The 14,993-nt window shown below is 44.3% G+C and overlaps 1 protein-coding gene across 1 annotated transcript in view; it reads right to left on the bottom strand.

Annotated features, from left to right (window-relative positions):
- Positions 1 to 14,993, bottom strand: part of XYLT1 (xylosyltransferase 1) — a 221,350-nt gene that overhangs the window by 11,857 nt on the left and 194,500 nt on the right. Inside the window, exons 6-9 of the mRNA XM_067306545.1 lie at positions 14,772 to 14,988; positions 12,514 to 12,690; positions 7,629 to 7,891; positions 3,891 to 4,086 (exon numbers count right to left, since the gene is read on the bottom strand). Of these exons, the coding sequence (XP_067162646.1) occupies positions 3,891 to 4,086; positions 7,629 to 7,891; positions 12,514 to 12,690; positions 14,772 to 14,988 (853 nt within the window). The remainder of the gene's footprint in view (positions 1 to 3,890; positions 4,087 to 7,628; positions 7,892 to 12,513; positions 12,691 to 14,771; positions 14,989 to 14,993) is intronic.

Raw genomic sequence — 14,993 nt, 5'->3', positions numbered from 1 at the left:
CTTCTTCCTGGACCAGCACATGGATGCAGTTCTCCTTGTATTCATCACCTTAAACTGAGTATCTATAATTCACTGTATCTGAAACTAATTGTGAAGATGATGCATGGAGCAAGTATGACCCACCTCCTCTATGACTTACAGTGTCATAAACACATCAGACCCTGCTACAGGCCTCCCGTCCAGTCCCTGTAATTTTCAAAGCAATTAATGGCTCAAGGTCTGGCTAAATTGAAGATCATATTTCTGTCTATGAAAACTGAGCCTGTCTAAAGCAATGCAGATCACAAAGCTCATGAGAATGGGGGAAAAAACAATGTTATGTAGGGGTCTTGCTAACTAAGGATTTTCTAGAGAGATCAGAGAAATCCAAACTGGAAAATTTTTAGGAAATATTGCAAGCCTGCTTCTTCAAGAAAGTCTTTCCACCATTAGAATGATACCTCACCAAAAGACCATTCCCTTCATCAGGAAAAAACTTTATCCAAATCAATCCATCCAAAAACCTACCCCAAACAGCAATCCTAGTCCTGAGGCGGAGGTGTAACAGGGAGTTCATGCAACCAGCGGCTGCTATTGATGCCAAAGGGGTGTGCTCAGACCCGAGTGATTGGCCAGGACAGAAACCCTGCACTATAGATGAGGCCCATAGTGCAAAATATAGGTCAAAAGATATGTGACAGGAGCACACGTGCCATCTCATGGAAGACCACAGGTGCATTAGAGAAGCAAAGGGAAGGGAGCTGCACACATCTATTTACAAGATCAGTCCTTTTTATCCAGCTCCGGCCTGGGGTACAGACATTCCTGTGCCGCACAGCTTACAGTACAAGCTGGTTTTGGAAGCACAGTTTAACGGGAATTTTATTTAAAGCAGTATTTAGAGGTTTATGCATCTTCCCCTGAACTTTACACAGCTGAATTCCTGGTACTAAGATGTCTGATTTTACAGGTCAAGAGATACTACAGTCCTATAATATTTTTCATATCCCTTAAAACATCTTAAGTAGGCTTTCACTTTCAAGTGGAATACACAAAGTACGGGAGGGAACCAAGCAGTAATGAATATCTGATACACTATGAAGGGATGTGGCACAGAAACTCACACTTTACATGTATTCTGGGCTTCAAGAGCAGGCAATGAGCATGGGGATGCTTGGAAAGCTGCAACTCTCTCATTGGCTTAAAACTCCTGTTTTCTGTCTCTGTTCAGTCCCAAGATAAAATTTTCCCAAGACAAATTATGCCTTGATTATGGGTTTGTGTCTCATTGCTCACCACAAACAGGACCATTAGGTTCACACAATGCACACTAATTGCCTGCCACCTAGTTTATTTTATTCTCTGTGATGAATCACAAGTCTTAACAAGACCAGAAATGAACTTCATGTTCCACTGGTATAGTCGGAGCTGAGACTTTTAGTACTCTATAGCAAATCAATCTTCTGCCCTCCGTGTAAAAGTTATCATGAATCCAGAGTAGTAGTAGAAGGATACATGGTATGTGTATTATTTATAAGCCAATTTTAGGAGGTGTGGGAGTTTCCTGGCAAAAAGAAGGCAGAGGTTTCACCCTTGGAAATCTTCTCTCTTGGATTTCCTGTAATTTTATGTAACTGCCCAAGACTGAGTGCAAGGAGCCCTGTGCAACCGAAACGCTATCATTAACTCTGTTAGGTGGCGCAGCCGGCTCATTTCTTCAGCTTGTCTTTACACTGGTACCGTGGCAAGTCTGCTATTCAGGAAGGCAAGCCGGAGAAGCAAAGTGGGGAGCAAGAGCAGGCAGGGAGGGCTGGTTCCAGCTGGGGAGATCCTGTCTGATGCAATTCTGGCCGTGCACCAGGGTCACAAATAAGCCCAGGAGCACATTCAATGCAGCATATTTGTGCTCTTCCTGCTGGCCTCACTGGTGTGAGCTCAAAGAGGGAACAAAGCTCCCAGCTAAAAAAGGCCCTGTTCAGTAATAAATTATTGCCAGATCATGGGATGAAAGTTGTTGGAAAAGCAGCAGAGTAACATTTCTTGATAAACACAAATTTCAGGTTTCTTTGCCGGTGCACAACCTGTGAACATTGATACCCTTATCTTAGTTGGACTGCTAAATTTGTTTTACACTTACTGGACTTTGAGAAAGACAAGGCATTTTAATAAGCAGTGAGCAGATCAGGGGCCTACCAGCCTCACTGAAGCCGAAGAGGTCAACGCTGGATTTACACCAGGCTATCTGAGAGAGGCAGAGGTGCCTGCTGGCCAAGGAAAGGCAGAAGTAAAATAAACAATCAAGAAATAACTAAATGATTGACTTTGCATCTCCTGGTCTTTTACAAGATTAATCATCTAAGAAAGAAGAGGACAATTCAGGAGTATAAGTGAGAAACAATAATGAAAGCAAGCAAGCAGATACCAAAACTCTTCTCACGCATTTCAGATGGAAGAAAACATTTCCCTAGCCTGACAAAAGCTCACCACAGAACAACCCTTCCCATGCTTTGCACTCGCACAACTCTCACTGCAGCAGCAGTCAAACAGGGCTCTTTGCAGAGCAGCCGTGGTCTGCGAGGCCATGAACCATGGCTCACTCATCAGGTGAGATGCGGGGTCCTCCCTGCAAGGCATCACGCTCCAGAGAGCAGTGGGCAAAGTGCAGTAAAGAGGCCACCAACATGCCAGCTGCTTCCTCCATCAGGGGAGCTGATACCAGGCCTGGCTGTTCCAGGACATCTGGAGACCAGGTCCACGGTTGCTGCAGGGCTGGCTTTGGGGGAAAAAGCATCAGTTTCAGTGCACTGGGGTCGGAGGGATCTGGCAAGTGGCCAGCAAGGAATTTGCGGTCTCAGGTTTGTTTCCTCCCTAGGACTGAGATGAAGTCAGATGTATTCCTTCTAAATTTTTTTATTCAAGTTCTAAAATACTAAGATGAATATATTAATTTTTATCATGCAATTAGAAAAGCCATTCCTGCTACCTCCCCCGTTGCTTGCAAAAGGAAGACTCAGAGCAGGTATCAGGCTGAAAGCAGGATTAAAAGAACCAAATAAATAGCAGCATTTCTCCTACAAATTTCAAGAATTAAAGCCTGTATGACCATTTATCATTTCATGAAATGATAAGTCTACCATCAAACACGATAAACGAAACACACCCTCCATCCATCTCTTTAATGGCACATTAGTGTCATGGATTTGCCATGCACACCAAAACACTGAATCCTACCTAGGCCTTTCTTAATTGCCCAAGAAGACGGTAATTTATGGACTTGACCATAATGACTTGAACACATTTGTTCAATCAATTTTATGCCTTAATTGAAATTTGTGGCTTAATGAGAAAAATCATGGAATTAACTGCTCAGACAGTTATATCTTTAAAACAGAACATAGATGCCAGGTTCTATTAGTGGTCAACTTTCCTAATATATTTTAGGGGTACATTTTTTATACCGTATGTCAGATACTGAGACAAATTCCAAGAAGAAATAACAGGCTTTGTGGGAAATCTCAGCCGCTGCCGTGATAATTTTCTCTTTGATGCTGCAACATCAATATTCTAGTCAGATGTGGCACTGGTGCCTGACTATCGCTAAATTTATGTTTTTTCGGCGTGTTCTCGAGCAGAACGCTTACCATATCCCCATCCCCATCTGGAACTGCAAAAACATGGCATTTTTCAGCTCCCAGGACTCTCTCATAGCTACAACTGACAACAATCACAAATTTTTAAAGTTACTGAGCCCCTTCTACAACTGTATTTCTTTTAATAAGGAGGCTGTGCATTAAACTAGACAGCTACTCTGACCTAAGAATTACATGGAAATACTATTTCCAAAGGCTGCTGGATTAGCATGCAAGCTCTCCAGTGGCTCCTGACGCGAATGGGTGGCTAAGCACACTTACCTCGGAGAACTGCAGCCTTCCAAAATCACTCGGTGGACTTGCAATCTTGAAGACTTTCTTTGGCATCACCCACGTTTCCAAAGTTTCTAGCTTACTGACAGCCAGGTTGGTCGCATGGTATCTGATTAGGAAGCCTTGGAAACGGTCAGCAAGGAAGTAAAGATGGACCGAAACTGGATGGCCCATGGGATAGTATCTGTAAAACGGCACAAGCACATGCTTATCACTTACACACACACGAGACATGAAATCTCCATTTACTTGGAGCTAATGGCTTAAGAAGGCTTTCATTCCAACTAGAAAATTCACCACTGTTACATTACAAGATTTCAAATGTGTTCATTACTCATTATCAAATATTCTTAGGCTGTTCTGATTATCCTGAAACATAAAAACTGTTACTAAGAATATATGCTCATTTAGAAGCTATTCACAACTGTAAGCTCTTTAGGAGCTACCTCTGCATGCCAGAAACCTCCAGTCCCTCACTATCTCTTCTGGGTAAGAAGACCTACCCAGACACGTACACTGTCAGGTTGTAGCACTGTCTACTAGACTAAACGATGTTCAAGAAATGTCTCAATTGCCCCAAATCCGGTGTTCTTTTTTTCTACCTTCAGAGAGGCACTGGTAGGAGGCAGTGACTCATTGGCGTGCTGCTGAGAGCTGCGGGCCAGGGACAGCAGAGGGTGCTCCAAGGCCGGGCAAGGCGCCCATGCCAACGCGCCGATGCCCAGCTCAGCTCAGCCCACACAAATCTCCCGCTCTGATCACCACGCACATTCCCAAGGGCAATGCTCCGCAGGGGCAACTGGCAGCAGAAACTGGGCCTACGTTTAATGAAATGAACTTCACACTCATGAAAGACTTGGATTGCTCTTGCCATTTTTTACTCATAATTAAAAAACAATCCCAGTCAACCAAATAGGAAAAAAAAAAATCTAAACAGGAGATCTGGAAGCCTTCAGTTACAGTTTGGACATTAGAGACACTGTAGTTATGGATTCAAATGATTAAAAATTTAGGGCCAATTGTCTGTTGCAGCCTCAGAAAGATTTTTGTTATGATGTGCGTGTGTGTACATATGGATATATAAATAAATAAATAAGATGTTCATGGCTCCGAAACTGAATAATTTGTTACTTTGCAGCACTGACATTAACTGCGAAACAAGCGTGTTTGTAATCCATTTAAAATCAACTGGTATCACATCTTCCCAGGAAATCAAGTCAGCTAAGACTGACTCCTCATCTTAGTTATTATAGCTCAAGATGCTAGCACTAAGAAGAGCTAACCAGCAATGACTTTCCATTTCCCCAAACCAGTAACACCCAGGAGGAACTCTCTAGAGCTTGAGAAACAAATCCAACGAGATGGGTACAAACAGGGCCAGCGCTGATGGACCGGGCAAAAACACAGCAAAGCTATGCAGCCAATGCAAGCAACAGTCTAACTTCTGTTCTGAACACTAAGGTCTCCTGTTTTATATGTGTGCAGCAGCAAATATTTACAATATCCTTGAAATAGTCTGAGTAAATTGTCTCTTGGCAGCAGCAAGTAAAAATGCCTAGAGATGGAGAGAAATAAATTAAATCTCAATCACACATTAGTGTTGCTTGCACTGAAGATGCTGATGTGCAATCTGATTTGGTAGCGGAGCGCTCTGCAGGGGGCTTGCTTCTTGGGGCGGTGAGCTAGTCCTGGTTAGAAAAGCGGGCAAGGCAGCATCTCTTAGACAAGTCTCCTGGGTGGCTGTGGGTGGCAGCGCAGGATCGACTCCAACGTGATCGTAAGCAGCAGAGGCTTTCCTCGCAGCGCCGGCACCGCTGTGAGCCCAACGGGGGTGGCGATGGCAATATCAGCGAGCTTCACACCGCTCTTAGCCCTCGCAGCAACGGGAATATTGTCGAGGTGCTCAGTCTAAATATATTCCTTCTACTGCTGCTTGAGAGACATGCAAAATTATGAGAGGGAGGGAAGAAGTGTACACATGTGTACACCTAGAAAGAGAATGGAGTATCAAGGGAGAAGAGAGGCGAAACACAAACCTGAGGATTATCCACTTTTATATGATTTAATTTGGACACTAACTAGCAGTGTTTTGAGGGGGCTTAGCTAGGTATGTAAATGAAGCCTTCGTGCAATATCCCCGTTTGCAAATCCTCCCTGCACTGTTTCACAAGGCTCCAGCCAGCAGAGGAGCCGTGTTTTATCCCGGAGACAGCTGCAATCAGTGGCGGATGACACGGCTTCCCTATCTATAATCTGAGCAAGCTTGAAAAGCACCTTGAGCTCCTGTGGAATGAAAAGCTCCCCAGAAATGAAAGTGATTATTGCTATAAATCATCATCAGCACATTGGCCAAAGGAATAAGCACAAAAGTAATTGTGAAGTTATTTTAGTACTGGTTATACATAGCTCCCATCCTCTCCACTGGCCTCACTGTACAGGACAAATGACCCAGGAATTCTTGAGGTCTGCCTTTATTTCACAGAAGAGAATGTATTCTACTTGTGATTATTTATATCTAATTGTTATTGACCTTTTATTGCTTTGCACTGGTAACCTTTACTGGCAAAGCTGTAATAGGAGTCTGGATCACTTATTGCCACATTTTTTTAGGTGGGACATTGCTCAGCACTTCCGTGACTAAAGAAGAAGGTCACAACACATCAGGTTCCTTTGCAGAGCACGAAAGGGGCAAACGCCATTTGTTAAAGCACAAGGAACGTCTTCAGCAGTTGCTGACTTAGGCTGTGTTTTCCATAAGGATAAAAAAAGGCTGGGTACCAGGGATATATTCTGAAGCAGAAACTAGAGACTGCAAAGTAAGACTTCAAAAGATGAACCATATCTGCTTTTAAATGTAAACAGCTTCAAATGTGCTTGCAGGCAGCACACATCTACTATGAAGTAAGCCTCTTCTCTGTCAATCTAACTCCAGGAATTCTTCCTACAAATACTTTTTGGAATGAATTCCTTCCCAGACTTACAGGTGAAAAAGGAAGCTAAAATACAGTTTTTTTTTTCTTAAGGACCTTTATTTACTATATATTTATTTATTTATTTATATTTATATATACATACAAATTATTTATTTGATGTTAATGGATCCCACCTGTTGCAAGATTTTCAGCACTTTCAGCTGTAGCAAGCAAGCGAACCAAGCTCGTGCAACCAGCTCTTTGTGCTCCATATGTGCACCCAGAGGAATAAACAAGCAAGGACTGTTAACCTGCCTGCATTTACATTAATTCTGAAATACTGTCCTCTGCTTCTGGTATGCATAATAAAGGTGAACACGACCTCTGCTGAAATGACACTGAGGGTTTAGGAGCTGTGAGTATAATATGCTCACTGAAATTAATAAAGAAAACGCAACAGCAGGGGCAGCGCTGCCCAACTGGAACATGTCAGTCTTGATCAGGCTGTAGAGCAGCTCCTTAAAAGTGCAACAGCCAAATCCCACAACGACAATCCTGAATACCAACCAATACCTTACTGCGGGCATAAGCACTCCGGGAAACAGGTGCCTTCCCCTTGCAGCTGCCTGGCCCTGCGTGACTACATGCTCCAGCCAGCACAGCCAAGCAGGTGAATGTCCTTCAGTGCCTGGTAATTTGGTCTGTCTGCTCTGAAGCACCCAGACCTACCATCTTCCATGGAAACCCATGGGAATTGCTGACACACCAAGGAATCCTGCTTCCACATATAGAAAGGAAGAAGATTCAGACTAACCGGCAGCTGTTGTCTCCAACGGTGTGAAATGAAGTCTCAGCTCTCCTCAGGCCCAAGCGCGAGAACGAGTGGTACATGGTCAGTGCCACATCACTGAGAGTGTGGATGCCATCGGGCTCGTCATACACGTTCTCCCAGTACGACCTGAGACCTGGCGTGCCAGAGGGGTAGTTGCCGTACAAATAATAGTCCAACTGGCCAATTATCTCTTGGTTCACCACAGCTTCAAATTTGCGGGCAAAGAACGTTGGCCTGGCAGTCTGCTGTGGTAATGCAAAAGAAAAAGAAACCAGAGTTAGTTCCTGTTTCCAGCCACAATTCTTTGTCCTAAGCACAGGGTTGGAGTTGAGGACTCGAGCAGAATTTTCCCACAGGCAAAGATGACTTAACTGGTGAGTGTGGTAAATTTCAGATAAAAACTACACAATTACTCAACACAAATGTAGATGGTTCTGGTCTGCTGCAAAAATGGAGAGCCCTCCCCTGCCTACAGGCCTCTCACGTGGAGGACAGGGAGGCCCTTGAAATCAGGCCTGTCCCTGTGACTGAAAGACAAAAAGCAGCCTGCAGGGCCAGTAAGCCACTGGCCTAAGAATAGGCCAGGCATGAGACGAGGAAGAAAGATGTTTCAGGGTTAAATTGGAAGATAGAAGTCCTTGAAGTCAGCCAAAACTTCACCTATCAGTAATTCAACAGGATACGGAAGTGGTGCAGTGTGCTTTAGTGGATGCTGCAATGAGAGCTGAAGGTAAACTGGACATGGCTCTGAGCAACCTCATCTAAATTTGAAGTTAGCTCTGCTCTGAGTAGGTGGTTGAACTAGAGACCTTCAGAGGTCCTTCCAGCCTCAGTTATTCTCTGGTTCTAACCACCAAACCTATATTAAGCACAATAATTCAATACAGAAAGATATAAGTTTGCTTTTGTCAAACATTCCTTAATACTGTTCAGGCAGGGCCCACCTGTGTGCAAGAGTCGGCACAAGATCTCTTAAGAGATGGCCAGTCCTATGCTCATGTCCTGTTCTTGGATAAGTTTCACCCTTCCAGAATAAAACTCATTGCAGTGAGGAGTAAGTTGACAATTACCAAGGAGGATACAGGATAAGATCAGACAAAAGAAGGAGCATGACAGAGGCTTCCACAACTGTTAACAGGCTTCAAGTGCCTATTAACTACAAAGTCTTCTATCAGTGGGCCACCCAGGTTAGAGGAGGGTATACTGAGGTTTTAAGAGAACATATTCCCATTGCATGAAACCCCACATGAACAGGATGATTACAGTCTCTGTAACTCTTCTCAGCACATTGTCACTGGAAACAACCTTCTCCTCCTGAATTTTCAGGCAGCATTGCATTCAAATGAGGGGAAAATGCTAAACCATTTTAGGGGATTAAAATGAAGGCAAGTGAGATTCTATGCCTGTTATTAATAGGTGGGATATGAAAACAAATCCAGTTAAAGAAAAATGGAAAGCTTAAGGAAAATCATGGGTTACACCCTCTAGTGATAGAAGAGGCTCCTTTGCTACTTACTTGGATAAGGGATTTTAGAGCACTGTACATACATAGTTCACTGGTGTGAAAAGCATTTTTGAAAGAGGAAAGAGTTTAAGAATTTGCCATTCAAAATGTTAGAAATACAAAATTTCTCAGTGTCTCTCTTTTATGATTCACTTTATTTGTATTTAAGGTAAGACAGAACAAATAATAATTTCCACAAGTCCATCATTATGTCAATCAATTAAATGGCTCAAGTGGGTCAGTTATTTTAAAATAATGGCTCAGTTAACTCCTTAAGTCAACCTGGATTAAGTCAGGATGTGCTTTTAAAACTTGGTTACAATTCCTGAATCACTTTACAGACTAGTCTACGTGCAAATACTCCAGCAGAGAAGTGACAGACTATTTAGAACAGAACAGCTATTCCGGATAATGCAATGTGTGAACATGTCTATAGTGAAAACAAAGCTGTAGAGAAGCTATTTAGACTGTGCTTATGCTAGTAAATAAAGCAGGGTAGGGCCCATTCCCCGCTCCTGAGGGCAAGTGGCATGATGTACATGCCACTGTTGCATTGACTGTATGCATCGACTGTTCCCTGTAGAAGAGGTGGCCTCATCTACGCTGGCTACTGAACAACCTTGGTCCTTTCTCCTGAGCCGTGCCCAGGCATTGCTAGTTGGCATGGGTCAAAAACATGCCACAGAGCATGCTGACATTTACACAGCATGGACTACTGTGTGCCAGGGCCTAGCCCATGCCCTGGCCCCGCTCATTTCCTGGTATAAAGCCATCAAAACGGTCACCAGAACTCAGGACAAAACAGTGATGATCGCCCAGTCTCTGCATGACATCTGAGGCCAGGGTAAGGCTGTAGCACCAGGGCATGGCGGCTGGGGACAAGGGCGTGAGAGTGGACGGAGGCGAGGTCGCAGCTGCACGCTCCGTGCGACTCAGCAGTCCCCAGACATCAGCGAGGAAGCCCCACTACCTCCACGAACCTGGGACTCCATGAACCTGTTCCTGGGCACTACCAGCCCCCAAAGCAGGCCGGGTAACTGGCTTACGTCTATCACCTTCCTGAGAAGCTCAGTAAAGAACTTAGAAGGAGAGTCTAAATGAAGTGGAAAAGAAACCCGGATTAGACACAACCGTTTCTTTCAGGACTGGCTTCAGGAGCACTTATCCTCAGAGCTGGCAAAAGAGACGAACCAAAGCCACAAGAATTACTGCACAGTTTGGGTTCCTTCCCTGCTGTCCACTCTTTGCATATTTTCAGCAATAAACATTCTTTTGAAGCATCTCCCTCTTTTTATTTATTTATATTAGCACATGGATGCTGCTTTGCCCTTCTCAGAATGAACCCTCTAGACCAGACACTAAGCTGAAGTCAGGAGAGCCTTCTCCAACCCTTTCCTCTCCCTGTGTTAGCAAAGTGCTATCTGCCTCCTGGGGAAGAAATACAAATGTCTGGATACCAAGAATATGAGAACAGCAGCAGTGTTTTTCCCAAATGCCTGGTTGAGAGGGAACAAGTAAAATAAAAAGAAAAAATCTGTGCAGAAATCTAAGACCACTATTATAGTAGCAGATATATTTTCTTTTTCTCTGCTTTGGCCAGTCCCTTTGTACCAACAGCCACCTCCTGCTGCCCTGCTCTGGCAGGCACTCCATGTGCAGGTGTTTGCAAAATCTCTCTAAAACGTCATGTTAGCGAGGAGGCTGTGCAGCACTAGCAGTCAAGCAGGCAGAGAAGAGCACCGTGGGCATGGGGGCATGCAGCTCGGAAGGGTCAGAGCAGGATTTTAAGCAAGATTTTAAGCAGGTCCCTGTGAGGTGATGCATTTCAAAACTTCTGTGAAGTGCTTTCCAGGCCTTTGATACTCATCTCTCTGGGCAGTTCACAGCACGGATTTGGTGCTGTGAGGCGAGAAGGGGATTTGGGAGAGGCACCTCCCTGGCTGAGGCCCCTCAGCTTCTGCTTGGGCCCTCACAGCTTTCCTGCTCCATGCTCAGCAGAACCTCGCGCGCACCGCCAGTTTATATGCTACTTAGCCGACTACCATTAGCTTTTAAAATGCCCCTATTCTGCCTTGTTTGTTTTTGGGCATGAGTTTGAGGTGCTGACAAGTTCAAAAGTGCCACAGATCACAGAAAAATTCTTTGGAGGACGTTCATTTGTGCTCAAGGGTGGCTCATGCTGCGTGCTCTCGGACACCCACCGCTGCAAGCCTCCTGGTGCAAGGTGCTTGCTGCAGGGGCTCTTTATCAGGCACATGTCAGAACTTGCCTTTTCAGCTATTCTAATTTTGAACTTTCCCTTGCTGCTCAGTTTACCTGATAGTTTTCTGAAACGTTGTTGTGGCTTCTTTTCCTAGCCCCAAGCAGGTTAGCCTCTGCAGACTTTCAGCAGCTTTTTAACACTTCCCATTTATTCCGTGCTAGAGACTTTTCTGAGATCGGAGTTTGGGAAAGCAGAGGGTCTCTTAGATAATGTCTCATTTGCTCTTTTTGCGTCTGTGTCACTGACTTCAACTGTGCCTGGTAGGCAGCACATTACAATAAAGAAAAGATCTCTGTTTTGGAGTAGTCATCATTTTCGTGCTGTAGGGTAACACATTCCCCATCCCACACAAAGCCTGAACAAACATGCTTTATGCAGGGAACCCTGAGGAGCTGGAGGGGTGGAACTGCAAATCTGGCGAACTCGAAACAAGCTGTTGTTCATTCTTAATAGAATAGGCCAGATACAGTCTTGAGACCAAGTGCGCCCTTGAACACAAGCATTTGCTCTCATGTCTGCCTTGAGGAAACTGTATCACAAAGGAACCAACTAAACTTTTTAAGGCAGTATTGCCAAACCTGGGTGACCCAAACCTCATGACTCTGGCCCCCAAACCAAGAGATGAACTTAAATATAATCATGTTTAAGAATATAATAATGAAAACTGTTTTGCCTTGTGCTGTGTAAGCCTCTAGCAGGTACTCTAGTCACATTTTTTAGCTTTCTTTTAAATTATAAGGATGAAAATCACTGTGCTTTAACTATGAAAGCCAGTAGATTCCTGAAATCATGAAGCATCTGAGTTGAAACCTTGAAAAAAAACCCTTTGCAATAAATTCACAAGAGCAATGTTGGTACTGTGTGAGATGTGTCAGGTTTCCACCCCTCCCAGCACAGCATATTGACCAGCGGGAAGCCTCCAAAGAGCTGCGTCACGATCTTGCTACACTGGGGTAAGTCTCAAGGGCCAAAACATGGGAGAAGAGACTTTTCCTTCTCCTAAACTGCTGACGCCATGCAGCTAACACTGCCCCCCACACCCAGGAACAAGGGTGAAAAACCTCCTTTGGGGATATCAGAGAAGGGAAAGCTTCAGTTACCTGGAACCTGTGGAAGTCTGCTGGTTTGAAATCGTTAGGCGAACAGCCACACCAGTCTACAATGTGCTTGTACTGACATTTGCAACCAAGTTTACGGTTCCAGTTCGTGATACGCAAATTGTTGTCCACCATGGAGTCACAGTACGGGCTATTTTCCAGGACAGTGTGAAAGAAGGACTGCAAGAAAAAAAGACCAGATCAGTACATTCAGCTCTTCAGACTTCCATTTTCTCCTTCAGTGCTGCCTGCGGGCCTGAACTGAACTCAGGTGACTTATTTTCTTTCAAAATGAGAGGACTAACAACTTCTATTGTTTTGCCATGTAGAAAGGACATTCCGCACATATGCATTCTATAGAGCATGAAAAATTATAGCACACTATAGACACAGCCAAACAGTAATAATATGCAGTTGAGCGCACGCTACAATAAACTGGCACAGAATAATGACCAGCTTTGGACACTGGAGTGGAAAGGCACCAATGCCAGCAATTATTTTATTTTTATTTCAGCTGCATGAGCAATTCTAAGAAATTCCCATTATTTCTCTTCAGTAAGTTACTCTCTGGCCCAACAGATTCAGGGCTATTTTCCTGAGCAACGTGTTGATGATAAATCTCAAATTGTTTCTTAAGACAATTCTCAAACCTCAGCTGCCACCCTGGCTACTATGAAAAATACAGTCTCAGAGGGCTCTTCTGTCGGTCTCTGTGTCTCCAGCACTCTGAAATGCATTGCTAGTCTAATGGCCTTGCACTGAAATATAGAGTTCACCCCAGGCGCCAGAAGGACATTCTGCCTCCTGCAATTACATCTGAAATCATAAGTCTCTATTTGCTGACTCAAGGCAGCAAGGAATTCCTATTGGGCTATCCTAATTATATCACCATAATTTCAGCTACTACATAAATCGTGGGTAATGGGGACTGATACAGCAGGTTAACAGGTCAGTGACGGCAGGGTGATTTTAAGAAGCCAGACATGTATCTTGAAACGAAAACCTTGTAGAGAGAAGCAACAGAATATGATCAAATTTAGTTCTGTAAGAGAGGATTCTAAGAGCAGTGACTTATTTTTAAAATCAGCTATAGTACAATCTATAAATAACTGGCATAACATTAGCATGGCTGGCCCCCAAATAATCCCCCTACCCTTTTTAATGTTAAATGACAGCTCAGTGAATATGGATTTTATGCTTGAATTGTTTGGTTAAACCCATACAGGCATCCATTCTCATTCAAGCGCGAGACAAAAAAAAAAAACCCTACCCAATTACCCATTGCCCTGTGTCCTTTCATAATGATACAGAAATTTCTGCTAGATAATGGATGAAAAGGTTATCAGAGTTGAGAGAAAAGGTGATTTTTAACAGAAATGGGATTAAAGCAAGATTATTCAACATGTGTGTGGAATAATAAACCCCTATCAAAAGATGACAACCGCTGTGCTCTGCTGCAAGCTAATAAGCCTGAATTTGCAAGACTATTCTCATCAATCCCTCAAAATGTTCAGGGGCCACCAGTGAGGAGGGAAGTTATAGCTTTAAAGACAGTCACCAGGTCTTCCTCAGGCCGGCTGCATGCTCCGTACCCTGGGAGAAGAGCCTGAGGCGGCGGGGAGCGACGCACCTGCCGGGGCAGGAGCCCAGCAGCCTGCCAGCGCGTCCGGCCCTGGGCTCTGCTCGACGGCAGCACGCCTTCCCCGGCAATGCTGCGTGCGAGAGCCAAACCCGTCCCGGTGCGCGCTCCCTTTCTGCATCACGTGCAGCGGGGGTGATTCCCGAATGATGTGAACGCTTTGCGAGGATGCCTGCTAGCTGAGCTCTGAACGGAACAATAAACCTTTGTTCGCAGAGTTTTTATTTTTAAGTAAGAGGGCTGCATAATAGCGAGGAAAGCTACTTAGGAAGACAATTCGCCGTCTCTAATAGCCTTCAAAATCTTTGTGGAGGAATGATTTGCAAGCAAAGGGCGGCTGGATTTTTGGTTGCTCTGTAATAGGTCAATGGGCTCAAAAGTATAAAACAAAGCCACTCCTTACAAAAAGGTCCCACTAACAAACCAACCAACTAAGCAACAGCAAAAGCAGTTGTAACACTAAACGACTGACTTGCCATGAAGGTAAAAGTCTCGTTACCAACAGCAGGATGATCCAAAGCCCACTGAAATTGGGGAAAAGCCCCTCCGACTTCAGTGATCTTTGGGACAAGCATAAAAGTTGCAGTTTTGAGAAAAGAGGGATTGCTTTGTATTCACATACCTCAGCGGGAAGCAGAGTGTAAGAGTAAAACCTCTTCATCTTCGTTACCAGGTCGTCATTGGAAAAAGTGATGTACTCCACAAACTTCCTGTTCAGGAGAAACCAGTCGGATCCTCCATCGACCGTGATTCCTTCAGGGATCCGCCGGTCCCCCAAACGCCACATATGCGTATCGCATTCCAGGAAAAGCCGATCCAGCCCTTGTTTTCTAATAAATCTGAG

This window comes from Apteryx mantelli, chromosome 16 (assembly GCF_036417845.1).
Source record: "Apteryx mantelli isolate bAptMan1 chromosome 16, bAptMan1.hap1, whole genome shotgun sequence".
In the NCBI taxonomy this organism is placed as follows: Eukaryota; Metazoa; Chordata; class Aves; order Apterygiformes; family Apterygidae; genus Apteryx; species Apteryx mantelli.
Note: the sequence above shows the minus strand (reverse complement) of the source record. Positions and strands in the feature narration are given on the sequence as shown.